Below are 14,656 nucleotides of genomic sequence, written 5' to 3'. Positions count from 1 at the left end.
AATTATTATATTGTACTAAATTTAGGAAACTATATCTCAGAAATGCGAATGCAATTGCAACAAATAATATGTCGGTAGAAAGGTATAGTCGAGCCCTATTTGGTCATCATAACAGGATCGTGATTATGATTCCGAATTCTCGAATTACGGACCAAAACTTGTTTTTGGAGCTAGAAACTTCATTTTCTAAAACAGTAATTAAATAAAAGTAGCGGCAGTACCATGATGTTGATATAAGTAAGGAACATACAAGACTGAAACATAATAATTTAGATTCATTCAATATAGCAAAAATTGGGAAATGTAGAATCATCTACCTAAAGATATGAATTATAAGTAAACTATTAAAGGTAGAAACCATGTTCATAATGAAAACGTAAGAAATTTTACGTGTACATCCATGTATAACATGTTTTTGAAATATTGAAATTGAAATTATTGTATTTAAACTGCATTAATTGTCTTACTTAACTCACTTAATATGACACGAAGTGCTTAAACAGGCGGCAGCCATTGTGGATCAGGACAGTGTGAACTCAGGTCTAGTTGAGGTAAGATCTGCGTCAAATTGCGGCTCGTGTGTTGAAGTGCGCGTATGACGAAATTGTTCTACGGAATTGCGTTTCGGGCTTACAATCTTTCGTCAGCTTCGTGGTCTCGATTTAGAATATTTTTCGTGTTGTCCAGCGTTCGTTGACTTGGAATTTTTCGGCGATATACGCTGCCAGTACGTTGAACTTGTAGATATTTGCCGAGTTTACTCCAAGACTTAGCATATTTTAGAGGCTGTTAGGACGTGGATCATTTGGTGTCGTTCTGCATGTGGACGTGACTGTTTCTACGGATATACTCAGACAGTGAGTTGAACAAGTGAAAATTGGGCTGCGTTTCGTCATGTGAACCTTGAATAGTTTCGTAGTTTCGTTGTGAGAAGAAGTTGAGCTAGTTTCGCGTTGAACCACACTCGCGGACTTTCATTTTAGTTCGTGGTGCTAGACATACTAAGTCAACTAAACTTATGATTTATTGGAGAGTGAGACAGTTGGGACTTGTGTTTCGCTAGTATCGCAAGTTTCATAATATAGTCCTACCGTCTTTGATCTATTGGGAACATTAACTGTGCATTCACGATCACCACTGCGAAAGTTAAGCACTGGGTGTCAAAGAATCTGATTTGGTTGGTACAAAACATTTCGTGTTAAAGATGAAAATAAATTTATTTATTCACGTAAACATTTTATGTGAGTGTGTTAGTGTTTTATTAAGCCACCCCTACCTGCAATTTATATAAATACAACTCATATTTATTGACTACAAGCAGTGGGTTTACGCCAGAGCGTTGTGCTGGCCCCCACAGACGATGGCGAAGCCAGAATTACTAAGTCCAGCCATAAGGAACCGAAGTCACCTGTTTAACGTGCTGGGTGTAACAGTTATTTCAAATCTTCCTTTCTTGTCTTGTATACGAGACATTATTCATGCGGTACACACGTGGAGGCCAGAACTAAGTTACATATTTCACAGAATGAATATGAAGTGGAAAAGAGAGAATTCGCGAACTCTAACGCTTTCACTTTCTTTGTCCTTGCCTGCCTTAAGACTGTAATTTAGCACCGTTATGCACTGCTCAGTCGCAACTCGGAGGACAAAAACAGCCAACTTGGAGAATATAGCGCCTTGCACCGTTTCTATGTAGGCCCAAGGAGACAGATACAGCGGTTGAGTATCCTACATATTTTCTTTGTCATGGCACCACAGATAGTCTGAGAACACCCTACGCCTCGAAAGAGTGTCATCTATTTCACCTACTTAATACATGGTCATTATAGGCACCGACATAATATTTGGAGTGTTCAACGTCATCCCCAGAAGTTGAATACACTGAACATAATAGCAACTGTTACGCAATACAACAAAATAAGCTATGTTAAAGTTAGAAACGGCCGTGAAGGCTGTATAAGGCACAGCAATACAAACAGATGGTAAACGAATCACAGGGTCGACGAAAGAAGCTGCCCACATCATCTCTCCGCAATTGCCATTCCAAGCATTCCACATATCTATGGAGTGACCACAAGAAAGAGCTGGAGACAGCTACAGATTTCACGTCCAAATGGTGAAAACTGCTATGTGAAATCTGTAGTTTCTTGATAGGCGACAGGAACGACAGTTGCATGTGGAAGTTGGTATACTGACACTGCAAGTTTTACAATTTTTCTGATGAAATTAGCTAATCCAGCGTGGCAGAAAATGAATAACAGGAATTCTCTTCTTTCCTAACTTCTATGTCTTGAGTTTACGTTAGAGTAACTGAAGTACATTTACTGGACTGCACACAACCGACTGGGGTGCCATACTACACTGTTAGAGTATAACTGCCTAATAATCTTCATAGAAATATATACAAAGCAGGCAGTATGTATTTAGGTATGTACGCATCCATCCATCTCCTCTCAAACACCCACATTGATCTTCGCTAAATATGGCGCAGAAAGATCATCACTGTAGTGTTTATAATCTCCTACCTCCTATAGGAGCAGAGATAGGGAAAAAAACGTGTTTTTTTCTGCCTCTCACATATAGGCTGTCATGCATGACAGGCATGTTGTGTGGGAGTAGAAGAGGCCTACATTATTGACCTGCTTTGTAGTGCAGCCTATAAATCTGGGGAGGAGCAGGGCAGCCTACACCTTGGTGGCAAGAAACAGTTTTCAGCCCTCAACTTGTAGACAGCCCAGACGACAGGCATGTCTGTTGGAGTGATATCAGCCTACTTTATCGACCTTCCTTGCATGGCGCCCTAAGCATCAGTGACAAACCCAGATAAAAAAAGGCAGATACTTCATAATAGGTTTGTTGTTTATCAGGCTGTCTTTTTTCTGATTTGCATGGCAGCGTAAATGTCACGGGCAAAAAGCGGTTTCCGAGCTCCTAACACGGAGGTTGCCCTGCACAAAGGGATAATTGTGAGAGTAGTATCGGTCTGGAGTGTAAATATGTTTTGCAGGTGCTACACTTGGAGATGGAAGTATCTTGGGGAAAGTTGTACTGCGAGAGGATGGGCAAAGAGAGTGGGCAAAATGGGGTGTATACGGAGAAGAGGGGTAGGAGGGAATGGAAAGAGAATGGCGAGGAGGAGATAGATAGGTAGATGGGGAAGGATGAGATGGTAAATGATCGGGGAAAGGGAGGAAGGGTAGGAGCAGATGGAAAGAGAGAGGGGGTGGGGAGAAGAAATGAACAGGGAGAGAGAGGAGAAGGAAACGGACAGCGAGAGGTGAGGATGTAGATGGAGAAACAGGATATGGATAGGGAGAGGAAGCAGGAGGAAATGGAAGAAGAAATGAGGAAGGAAGAAATGGGGAAAGGAGGATGAGGACGTCGACAGAGAGAAGAGGCAGGAAGAGATGGGCATTTCGATGGAGGAAGGATGTATGTGTTGAACAAGTACATGTGGGAAACGCTAGCATCAAATTAAAGAAAGCTGTCAGAAACTGATTAATTCCCTCAGTGATCACCTTTGGTTTAGCTAAGACCAACGCAAGTATGCGCTATAATCAACATGCCATTCTTTCCAGCTTTTCACTGACGCTGTACCAGTCTTGTAGGCTTCTCAGTGGACAACAGGCGGCTAACTAGGTCACAAGTGGATGCGTGGCTTTGCAAACGCACCTGCTCGCCGCTCTGCGGGCTGCAGCGTATAGGCGTGCAGGGTGATGATGCGGCTGCGGCCTTTTGCGTTGGCAGCAAATAGAACGACGTCGAAGCCGAGCCCCGGCTGCAAGCCGCTGACGGTGAACGTGGTCGCGCGAGAGCTCACGTTGCCCACGAGCGCCTGCGACGCCGCGTCGTACACCTCCATCACGAACTCCTGCGGAAGCCCGCCGTCGAAGCCCTCCGTGCATTCCACGTGCAGTGAGTCAGCCGTCTGGTTCACAATACTGCAGTTCCGCAGGTCGTCTGGTTTCCCTGCGAAGGATGTGATCGTCATGGAGAGACGTAAGCACAGTGAAACACATGAGGTACGAGGCGTAAAGTAATTTTAATCATCGCCTCGAGGAGATAAAATAATGTCATTAATATTTTGTTTGATTTTAGGTGTATGTTCTAACAAGTACCGAAATCCGAGTGCCGACGTACCATAACACTCCGCGAGAGGGGCCAAAACTACATGGTTTAGTCCATTCGTAAAGCGGAATATTAAGTGGTAATTAGTTTTCTGTATTTGAAAAGAAACGGCGCTATAGCCGTTCATGCGTGGTTGATAGAAGATTGTGGCAACACAAATGATTTAATGGTTCAGACGCTTCCAGTGTGGTCAGACTAATGACAATGACCAGCAACGAAATGGTAGCCATCTCTCTGCGAAGACCTGGGAATAGCAGCAGAAATGGTATTCCTTGTGATCGGCGATTAGCGTATAGTGGATGAAGTAGAAAGTAGTCATGGGTCAGTCGTGCACGAAAATTTATACGTGACTAAAATCGCTGGTCACAGGTTTCCCTCCTACGATAGCGCTGAAGCTCATTCTGCATGGGAAAATGCATACCATGCATTAATATTAAATTTAGCCCTCCAGCGCTCTTCTCATAGGGAGATCAGTGACTTCATAGTTCCTGAGATGAAACGACACTGCGCTGCAAAAATTTCCGGAATGCCGAAGAGGTGATTTTCGGGGAGCAAAGTTCCGTGAACGGCCAAAATGTAGACTTGCTACAACCGAGATCACTGTCATATAATCTGCTCTGGGATAAACACATGTTGCGTCTTAAAAGTTCGGTGAATGGTCTCAGAAATGAAGAAAGCAAGTTACAAACAAGATCTTTAACTGGCTTTGAAAATAATCGAACCATTAGCTACAAGACACTTCTGACATAGGTTGTAAAGCTGAGGAAAACTGTCAGAAAACATTTATTGGGGACCCACTGGTAGCAGATGGTGACGGGTTGCTGGATATCCGCATCGTGACAGGAGATGACACCATATGCTAACAGCACGCTCCGGCGACGAAGCGACAGTGACTGACGTGATGTTCATCGTTTATCCCGCCTCCAAAAATAAAAAGCTGGCTGACAAAATCCAAGAGTAAGAGGATGTTGATCGCCTTTCTCAACACTAACAACATGAATTTCTACAAGATGGAAGCAAGAAACACGATGAACACTATAGCACTGCCTGGTCTCGGGATCGTATTGGCAGCACCTGATCCCATCTCCTGTAATGACGCTGGTATCCAAGAATTAGTGACAACGGTGATTGAAGTAATTCTACAAGAAGCGTTTTCTGACGGTTTCACACAGTTTTAGAACCGTTTTACAACCGATATCTGAAGTATGTTATAGCTAATGGCGATTAGTTTTAGAGGCCAGTATAGGTATGTTATTTGTCTCTGTTGTTCCCTCTATTTTCTCAGGCTATAACCGAAAGTTTCAGGCGCGCCTTGTATCTCGCACTGAAGGGCGATTATGCAGAGAAGGATCAATACCGTGCCGGTCGGTGTGGCCGTGCGGTTCTAGGCGCTTCTATCTGGAACTGCATGACCGCTACGGTCGCAGGTTCGAATCCTGCCTCGGGCATGAATGTGTGTGATGTCATTAGGTTAGTTAGGTTTAAATAGTTCTAAGTTTAGGGGACTGATGATCTCAGATGTTAAGTCCCATAGTGCTTAGAGCCATTAAAGCCATGGAAAGCATGCTGTGATTCTTTTCTTGGTGCTGAAGGACAAAAACCCGTAGAAATTTAAAGGAGAATGAAGAATGTAAGTAAGTGGCAGAATGTCTGTCGGAAACCACCGTTGTTGAATGGTGCGACAAGGGATACTGTTGCCTCGTGATATCGCAAATGCCGTAACCCAGAAATTACGCCAACTCAATTAGAACATACTTGAGAATCCCTCTCCTCTCCTCCATCACTCTCCTAGTCATGATGTCACCCCTTGCGGTTATAAGGCCTTCGTTTCCTTAAAAATGGCTTTGAAGGTTGGACGATTCCTGTCTTTACAAGTATGTGCAGCGACATTCTTCACTCAGTAGGACACAGTGTTTCACTAAACCGACATCTTCCGCCCGGTGCGTCGGTGGGATCATTGCCCCAATGCTTACGGTGATTTCGCCTCATTGGCATACCGGATCCGGACGGCATTGCCTTCGAACGGAAATATATAAAAATACAGCATCTAACAGGAACTAGTGGGTAATGTTGTAGGAACATCGTAGCTTAGTTTTAATAGATTTTGACATACGTATGATTGCGAAAAATTTAAGCAAGGGAACAGAAAGGGCAAATATTTATTTAGATGCGTCGTGGGATCACAGACTCTAATTAGTAAATAACTTGTTTCATGGATAAGATGAACAAATAATATTATCGAATAAAGATAACAATGTGACTTTAATCGTCGATAGACGTAAAAGTACTCGATTTTGAAAGGATCCAGACCTTACACCTTTGTCGATTCAGACTCTCGTTGTCTCCTGAAGGTGAAAACTACTCTTCTTAAACTTTGGCAGAGATTTAATTTCGGTTTTTCTGTAAGACCAACAAACTTTTAATTAGAAAGAATTCATAACTAGTAACTACTATACTGATGTCAGCGATATACATATAATAACGGTGTCAATTATTACTTGAAATCAGGTGTATTTGCTGTACCTCTAACCACATCGATCGTGCTGTAACTACGTTAGGCGTCGTCACTGCTCATTCACAAGTGCAAGATTAGGTAAACAACAAATGCGGTCTGGAAGTGTACCGAACGTATACGTTGTTGTGCTCAGTAATGTATTTCAAACGTAGAATCTCTTTCCTGACTAGAGATGCCGGTATTGCGTGATGGTGTATCAAAGGAAGTCCACACAACCAAATGGCAATCTGAAGGTAACATGTAAAATGCCTTGTGAGATCAAAGGGTGCTTCATTATTCTGCGACTGGCTCCTAACGACGCACATTGTTGCTGTAGCTCACCTGGAAACAACGTTGCTACACGCAGACGTACCGACTGGTAGAGATCATGCTGTTACAAAACAGATACAATGATGTGTGCAAAACATTATGACCACCGGCTTAATAGAATACTGGTTGACATTTGAAGTGGAACACAGACTCTATTCTGAATTACATGTATTCGGCAAGTCTTTCGTGGCTTTCCACAGGCATGTAATATCAGATGTCTACGCGCAGCACCTACAGTTGACGTATATTAAGGGCAACCGGTTTGTTAGCGAGGAGCTAGCGTCAGATAGCGTGCCATAATTGCTCCATTTGGTCCATAATAGGCGAATGTGTTGGATCAAACATCAACCTGGGTCACTATCGTGACCCTCGAAGCACACTAGTACGATTTTTCCTTCTCATGCAGTTTTACTGCCGGAAGACGTCATCGCTGTCGTGGATAACATTAAGCTTGTAGGATGCAGATTGTCTACAGCTGTGTTGGTATCTTGTATATAATTACTACAGGTCCCATAGAAGCCCAGGTAAATGTCTGCTATAGAACCATAATACATCCACCGGCTTACATCCATGTCTCGGTGTGTGTTTCGGCAGTAGTTCGCGTGGATTACGCCGTATACGAACACGACCATCGATCTGGCGTAACAAGAAAAATGATTAATTCGATCACGTGGTACGTGTCCAGTCATCCGCTGTCCAAGTTCTATCGTAACTGACGGCGTCGTTGGTTCAATATACGAACGCGTAGGCGTCGTCTTCATCGGTGTATGTATGTATGTGTGCATGTATGTATACAGCTAGTCGTTCACGTATAGCAGAACTTCGTTGGTTAACTCTTACAGTCTCCTTCAGTTTATATGCTACAAGGATGTTTAACTGTTGTGGTGTTTTCAGGAGTCATCAAATCCATGTCAGATTTCTCTGTGCGCTTGTTGGCTGGAATTATACAGCAACTAGTGGAATGTTATTTGTTGCCTTTCAGTTTGTATTGTGCCCATTGCATGGTGTAACGGAGAAATGTACTATACAGTTGTTAGACAGGGCTCCAGCTGTCCGCGAGTGGATGGTTCTTTCTTTAAAGAGCGTAGTACTGTTCTGATGGAACGACAAATTTATTTTTATTTTAATTTTATAGCTGGATGCAACCACAGTCCTTATTTAATCGAAGGAAAATTGGTGCAGCATTTATTTCGTACATCTTCATTTCGTGCATAATCTCATTCAACTGTCTGTTGGGTACCATGCCAACTTTTGCCTAATCGAGACTGAAAAATCAATAAAAACTACTCTGAGGCTGGAGAGAATTGTAGACGAACACTCGCTGATATGATAAGAATTTGTGTCATCTACCACTCTCCCAAAATAGCGTAATTCGCCTTAAACGACAAGAGCAGGTGCTGGGACGTACAATCAAGCTTCAATACAAATGTCCGTGACCATGTGACCAACCCGTACTTTAGTTGTTGTATTGGAAGGCGACGGTAAATTAAATGATCACTGTTTGAGAGCTTTAGCTGTTGAACTACATTGTAAGGTTGGTAAGATGTTTATAAAAGTAGAAATTTAATTTTCCTCGACCGTTCATTAATTTCTTACCTCAATATACTCAGCTGATGATGCTCGACCATTTGTAAAAATTTGCTGTATGGATTTAGAATACCTTTTATAAAGTCTGTTCTCTGTCACCTCCTGCCCTTCAACTACCAACATCCCGCAGACGAACTGCTTGCTTTCATGATAGTAATATCTATGCCATACGTGGAACTCCATATCAGTAGTATGTGATGTACCTCTGATGAGACCAGTTCCTGAAGAGGGGCATCAGCGTTTCCAGCAGTTGCAAGGGTCTTGAATGATCTAGCCTTGTAATGCTAGGCAATATATCCCTACCCCGTTGTTAGTGCAAACGAAGTGAAACAGAAATTACTGCCGTCTTTTTACCCGAGGATGTGCTACCCTAGTGAACCGAATTTATATGACACATATTGTCATGAAGCAACCGTCAATTTGCTAATGGGTCAAGCGCGGCGGCCTCTAGTCGTAGAAGGAGACCGAGGCTTCACTAATGCAAGCACGTTCAATTTGATGTAGGTTATATCGGCAATGCAGCGTGGAGAGGTCCATCAGACCAGTCCTCAGATTGAAGCCACAAAGCACAATGACTTTATTTGTTTGCGAAGACTGTCAAAGCCCACAAAGCGTTTGTAGGGAAGGCGATAGACTGACCTGCGGGCACGATGTGGAAGACGCAGGGCACCTGCTGGTCGCCGACGTCGTTCTTGGCCCAGCAGAGCAGCGAGCCGTAGTCGAGCTCGCTGTGCGGCGTGTAGAGGGCGGCGCTGCGCACGCGCTCCACCGCCACCAGCGACGCCGGGATGTCCGCCGCCTCCACCGAGTTGTTGAAGCGCCAGCTGAAGCTCAGCCCGTCACCGGGGTTCGACTCCACCTCGCAGGACACGCGCGCCGTCTCCTGGCGCGCCACGCCGTACGTCTGCGTCTGGCCGGGTGTGCACACAGGACGGACTGGGGACACACACACACACACACGCGCCGGTGCAAGACTAGCTGCGAGGATGTGCCACGCGCCAGTAACAGTAGTCTGCCTTGCCAGGCCCGAGCGTCTGTGCCCGCCATGCTGCGCCGAGAGGGGACCCGCGACTGTGTTAGAGCAACGCCACCTACACTAGCCGGCTATGTATCGGAACGCTCCTGTTAAGCACCCTACAGCTGTACGAACTTTTAGAGCTGAGATCGCATAGGGGTTCTCGTGCTTTCCTCTTCTGCATGGCCTTGCAATGAAAGTAAAGCCGGCCGCGGTGGTCTAGCGGTTCTAGGCGCGCAGTCCGGAACCGCGCGACTGCTACGGTCGCAGGTTCGAATCCTGCCTCGGGCATGGATGTGTGTGATGTCCTTAGGTTAGTTAGGTTTAAGTAGTTCTAAGTTCTAGGGGACTGATGACCTCAGATGTTAAGTCCCATAGTGCTCAGAGCCATTTTGAAAGTAAGGAAATTTATATCATTGCGTAAAGTAAATGAAGAAAACTGCCCTATGTTATTTCAAGATGTAAAATTATTTTGTCGATTTGCCTTAAATACGCGTTTTTAGGCTTGCATACAAATTATAATTTTAAATTCTGTCTTTTACCTCAGGAGCTACGTTTTCTTGCAGCACAAAATCGGAAATATGCAACAACGAGCAGACGTTTTCGGTTTTAAACAAAGCAGATGGAGCTCCTACAAAATTTAAGAATTTGTTTTCCCGGTTATTTTCGTAACTTTTCCTCTCCACTTCAAAATTTGCTGACCTCACGCGAAACTCAGATCATTCGACGAAATGGAGCACCCCCTGACATAATGTTTAATAAATCAAAAACCCGAAAAAATATTTTATTTCCCTGTTTCTCCAGAACTTTCGATCCTTAAACATGAAAAGCTTTTTTCTCCTATATCATTGACTGAAATTCGTGTCACAGAGTGCTGTTAATTTAGTCGCAATGCACTAACCTGGAAATTATGCTTTATATAATGCCTAATCTGTCGAACACTGAATTCATTAAAACAATTTTCTAAGGTGGTTTACTCAAATTGAAATTATTTCCGAATAGATGTATATGTAAAACTGAGCAAAATCATTCTGTAGCTCTTCCAAATAAAATACTGGATACGCAATAATCTGATAGGAATGATAAGGAACACTAAACATTTTCAAGTCACAATAATTAATATAACTATTGTGTGTGACAATAGTTGCAAATATGAGAGACATTTCAGTTCGTGTAAACCTCGCAGCAATGCTCCAGAATTAAGAAACAAATTATACTGGTACGTGATACATAACTGCTTTTAAAAGCTATTGGCAAATGTGGTGCAATGGAAACAAATAGCACGCTATAAATTTTTTGTCATTTACTTACCCTTGAATGATGGGTAGACACAAATTCCTGTCTGGGAATAGCTGCAATCTTCCGATTTCTCAACTTCACACATTTGGGAAATCGAAACATGTGCACTTTTATGCCTTTTTGGGATTTATAATGTCCCTGACAAAAGGGGACGCAACCCTTGTACAGTTCGAAGAACTGTATGCGAATACTGTATGCAATCTATATCAGTTTCACGTGGCACACACTTTCAACACAACATACACGTCAACAGGACTGCCGACTGAAGGTAAGATGGCCAAAAGTTTTTGACGTCACGTGCCAATACGGCCGTGAAAGTACCTCACAGCATGTGAGGATGTGACTATTTCAGACGAGTGTAATAATTGTTGATTGCTCGTTTCAATACACGCAAGTTCCTAATACCACACGACAAAATTATATCATTCAGAGCGTACCTGTCCAACTAAATATTGATTTCCCGTAGGCCCTGTACATAGCCGGGCGTTCCAGAAGCGCCGCGTCAAGGATTGCGCCGCCACTCCCGCCGGAGGTTCGAGTCCTCTCTCGGGCATGGGTGTGTGTGTTGTTCTTAGCATAAATTAGTTTAAGTAGTGTAAAAGTCTAGGGACCCATGACCTCAGCAGTTTGATCCCTTACTAATTCACACACATTTGAACATTGGACAAGACTACTGGAGTGACGTCACAAGTTCGTTACAGGGCAATCGTTAGCGCCAGGGCGACTAGTAGTGACTTCACAGCGCGAACGTAGCTCACTGTCACAGGCCCGATCTCGCTAGCAGATCACGGCACCGTTTCCAGAATAAAATTTGGTACGCATATGTAAACCGCCATGGACTGTGCATTTCATTTAGATCAAATTACGCTGTAGAGCAACTGTAAAGGACAATTAAAATTTGCTTTATTTGCGACTTCTGTGGAACGTACACCCTTGAACTTCATTTAGTGTCTAAAATGTAGCTTTTATGTCGCATAACGAGAGAGACAAAGGAGTGGAAAATAGTAACCAAAGAGCTTATTTACTCAGAAATCACATTCTTAATGCAATTTATTTCTGCAATTTTTTTACAAGACAATTGTTTCTCACGTTCTCAACTGGGGACAGATCCGGTGACCTTCCTAACCGGCGCAGGGTTTGGCAGGCTTGAAGATAAGCAGACGTGTCTTCGGCCTGGAATCTCATTGCCTGGAATATATTTGTCTTCTATGAAGACTCCAGCTTCGAAGCGAGCCTCAGTGACCAGCGACGACGTGTCAGGAAACGTCCCGGATAGCGGTGGGACACCAACCGGACTGTCGAACGCCGTATGCCCTCATAACCATTAGTGATGGTCTGTGTCCATAGCAGGACTACTTTGGTTGTCGTCCGCCGCGCCCTTATACCGCAGCGGTACGGCGATGATATTCTAGGCCCAGTTTTATTGCCCTTCATGGCAAGCCATCCAGAGCTTAAATTTCAGCAATACAAAGCCCGCACGCCAATGGTGGGAGTTTCTACTGCTGTCTTCGTGGTTGCCAAACCCTACCCTGGAAAGGAAGGTCGCCGGTTCTTTCCCAGACTGATGACAATTATAATATTATGGGCGAGCTCTCCAACCAGTTTGGGATTTTGATGACTAAGGCTCCAGATGGGTAGAACATGGCGTGGTAACCCTTGGGAGGACATCCAGCAACTCTGTCAATCAATGGGAAGCCGAATAACTGCTTTCATAAGGCCAGAGATAGAGGAATGCGCCAATGGCTTGCTGAGTTTGTGAAGTTATTTCTCTAAAATGCTACATTTTTTTCTAAAATTCTAATAATTTCTTTGTCACATCCATCGATATCAGTTCCATTCGGATAATTCCTTATTGGTGAGTCGTCTTTTTTATTTGTCTTAAAGCGTACGTGTGTCACAAACGGAAGTTTAGTCAACATTCAGTTCCTAAAGCATTTCAAGCACTTCTCAAGGATAAGCGCCGTTTCGGAACGATCTTTTAAAGCTACTAGGTATAAGTGTCTGAAAAATATTAATTTATTTAATCGTTTTTGCTCTTCGGTGATTGCCTTTGCGTAAAAAGACGCAGAGACAAACAGGATAGTTATCTAGGAAACGAAGAAGATACGCCAGGTGTTACTTTCGAAACTGTAGTATGAACTGCTAATACAGATCCATATACTCTCATTTTATTCAGTAACAATGTCCTTCTCGGAGAAATGATTAGTTAAAACTACACTGTGAATTCCAGGTGCGTCATCTGCATGATGAATTGGCTCGCAAATATTTGTTGTGAATGTTTTCATGATCTGATAATGAAAACATTCAAACGTTTCTTTTCCTTTTCATCCTGTATATTACTGTAAAACTTAGTACACAACAAATATGCCCTTTTTCAAATACCTATAAATAAAAATGAAAAAAACAGACCAATACATCCTTTCTGAAAGTAAGAAAGACCTGCTGCAGTTTATTAAACAAGAACTGCTTTATTTCAGAGAAAAAAAGGTTGTACGTACCGGATGTTTCAGGGAGCTTGGACAGTTTTGTTACACGATGACACACAAATCTAGAAACAAATTGGTCTCTACATAAATTGCACAGGAGGCCTCTTCCCGTCATGTTACCGACTTCGTGACAACACGTAGGCTACGTGTAAGGTGTATCCCGTAAGTTATTGCCTGGGGCGATACGGTGCAGCGAGCTGCAACTTGTGCTGCACTGAGCTCTTATCATCGCAAGCTCTTAATATGTATTTACTTCACAAAAAAATGTTCAAATTCTGTGCAGTTCAGATGTTTTCTATCGTTATTATCTGTGGAAGAAGATAATGGCTTAGCGAGCTCTTCGAAATATTTCACAAAAAATTAAATATAATTAGAAATATTCCCGAGTGTAGGAGAATATATTACCATATTTGCGTTGGCATATGCACTTTCCGACGGTCAACAGCTGTAATTTTCTGTTTACATCTTCTTTATACATTTTCTGCGTTTCTGTGCTAGCGAAAGCGTAGAAGTGTTTGTTGACATGACTGTGACGATTCTACACTACTGGCCATTAAAATTGCTACACCAAGAATACATGCATATGATAAACGGGTATTCATTGGACGAATATATTATACTAGAACTGACATGTGATGACATTTTCACGTAATTTGGGTGAATAGATCCTGAGAAAACAGTACCCAGATAACCACCTCTGGTCGTAATAACGGCCTTGATACGCCAGGGCATTGAGTCAAACAGAGCTTGGATGGCGTGTACAGATACAGCTTCAGCACGATACCATTCATCAAGAGTAGAGACTGGCGTATTGTGATGAGACAGTTGCTCGGCCACCATTGGCCAGACGTTTTCAATTGGTGAGACATCTGGAGAATGTGCTGGCCGGGGCACCTGTCGAACATTTTGTGTATCCAGAAAGGCCCGTACAGGGCCTGCAACATGCGGTCTTGCATTACCCTGCTGAAACGTAGGGTTTCATAGGGATCGAATGAAGGGTAGAGCCACAGGTAGTAACACATCTGAAATGTAACGTCCACTGTTCAAAGTGTCGTCAGTGCGAACAAGAGGTGTCCGAGACGTGTAACCAATGGCACCCCATACAATCACGCCAGGTGATACACCAGCATGGCGATGACGAATACACGCTTCCAATGTGCGTTCACCGCGATGTCGTCAAACACGGATGCGACCATCATGATGCTGTAAACAGAACCAGGAGTCATCCGAAAAAATGACGTTTTGCCATTCGTGCACCCAGGTTCCTCGTTGAATACACCATTGCAGCCGCTCCTGTCTGTGATGCAGCGTCAAGGG

The 14,656-nt window shown here is 43.4% G+C and overlaps 1 protein-coding gene across 1 annotated transcript in view; it reads right to left on the bottom strand.

The window, feature by feature from the left end:
• Nucleotides 1-14,656, bottom strand: part of LOC124795797 (nephrin-like) — a gene marked incomplete at its 3' end in the record, with an annotated part of 432,232 nt that overhangs the window by 21,878 nt on the left and 395,698 nt on the right. The window contains exons 10-11 of the mRNA XM_047259877.1: nucleotides 9,179-9,475; nucleotides 3,673-3,969 (exon numbers count right to left, since the gene is read on the bottom strand). Coding sequence (XP_047115833.1) covers nucleotides 3,673-3,969; nucleotides 9,179-9,475 — 594 coding nt within the window. The remainder of the gene's footprint in view (nucleotides 1-3,672; nucleotides 3,970-9,178; nucleotides 9,476-14,656) is intronic.

The sequence above is a fragment of the Schistocerca piceifrons genome, chromosome 4, assembly GCF_021461385.2.
Source record: "Schistocerca piceifrons isolate TAMUIC-IGC-003096 chromosome 4, iqSchPice1.1, whole genome shotgun sequence".
Classification (NCBI taxonomy): domain Eukaryota; kingdom Metazoa; phylum Arthropoda; class Insecta; order Orthoptera; family Acrididae; genus Schistocerca; species Schistocerca piceifrons.
The sequence above is the reverse complement of the archived record's forward strand: the minus strand, read 5'-3'. Positions and strand labels throughout refer to the sequence as shown.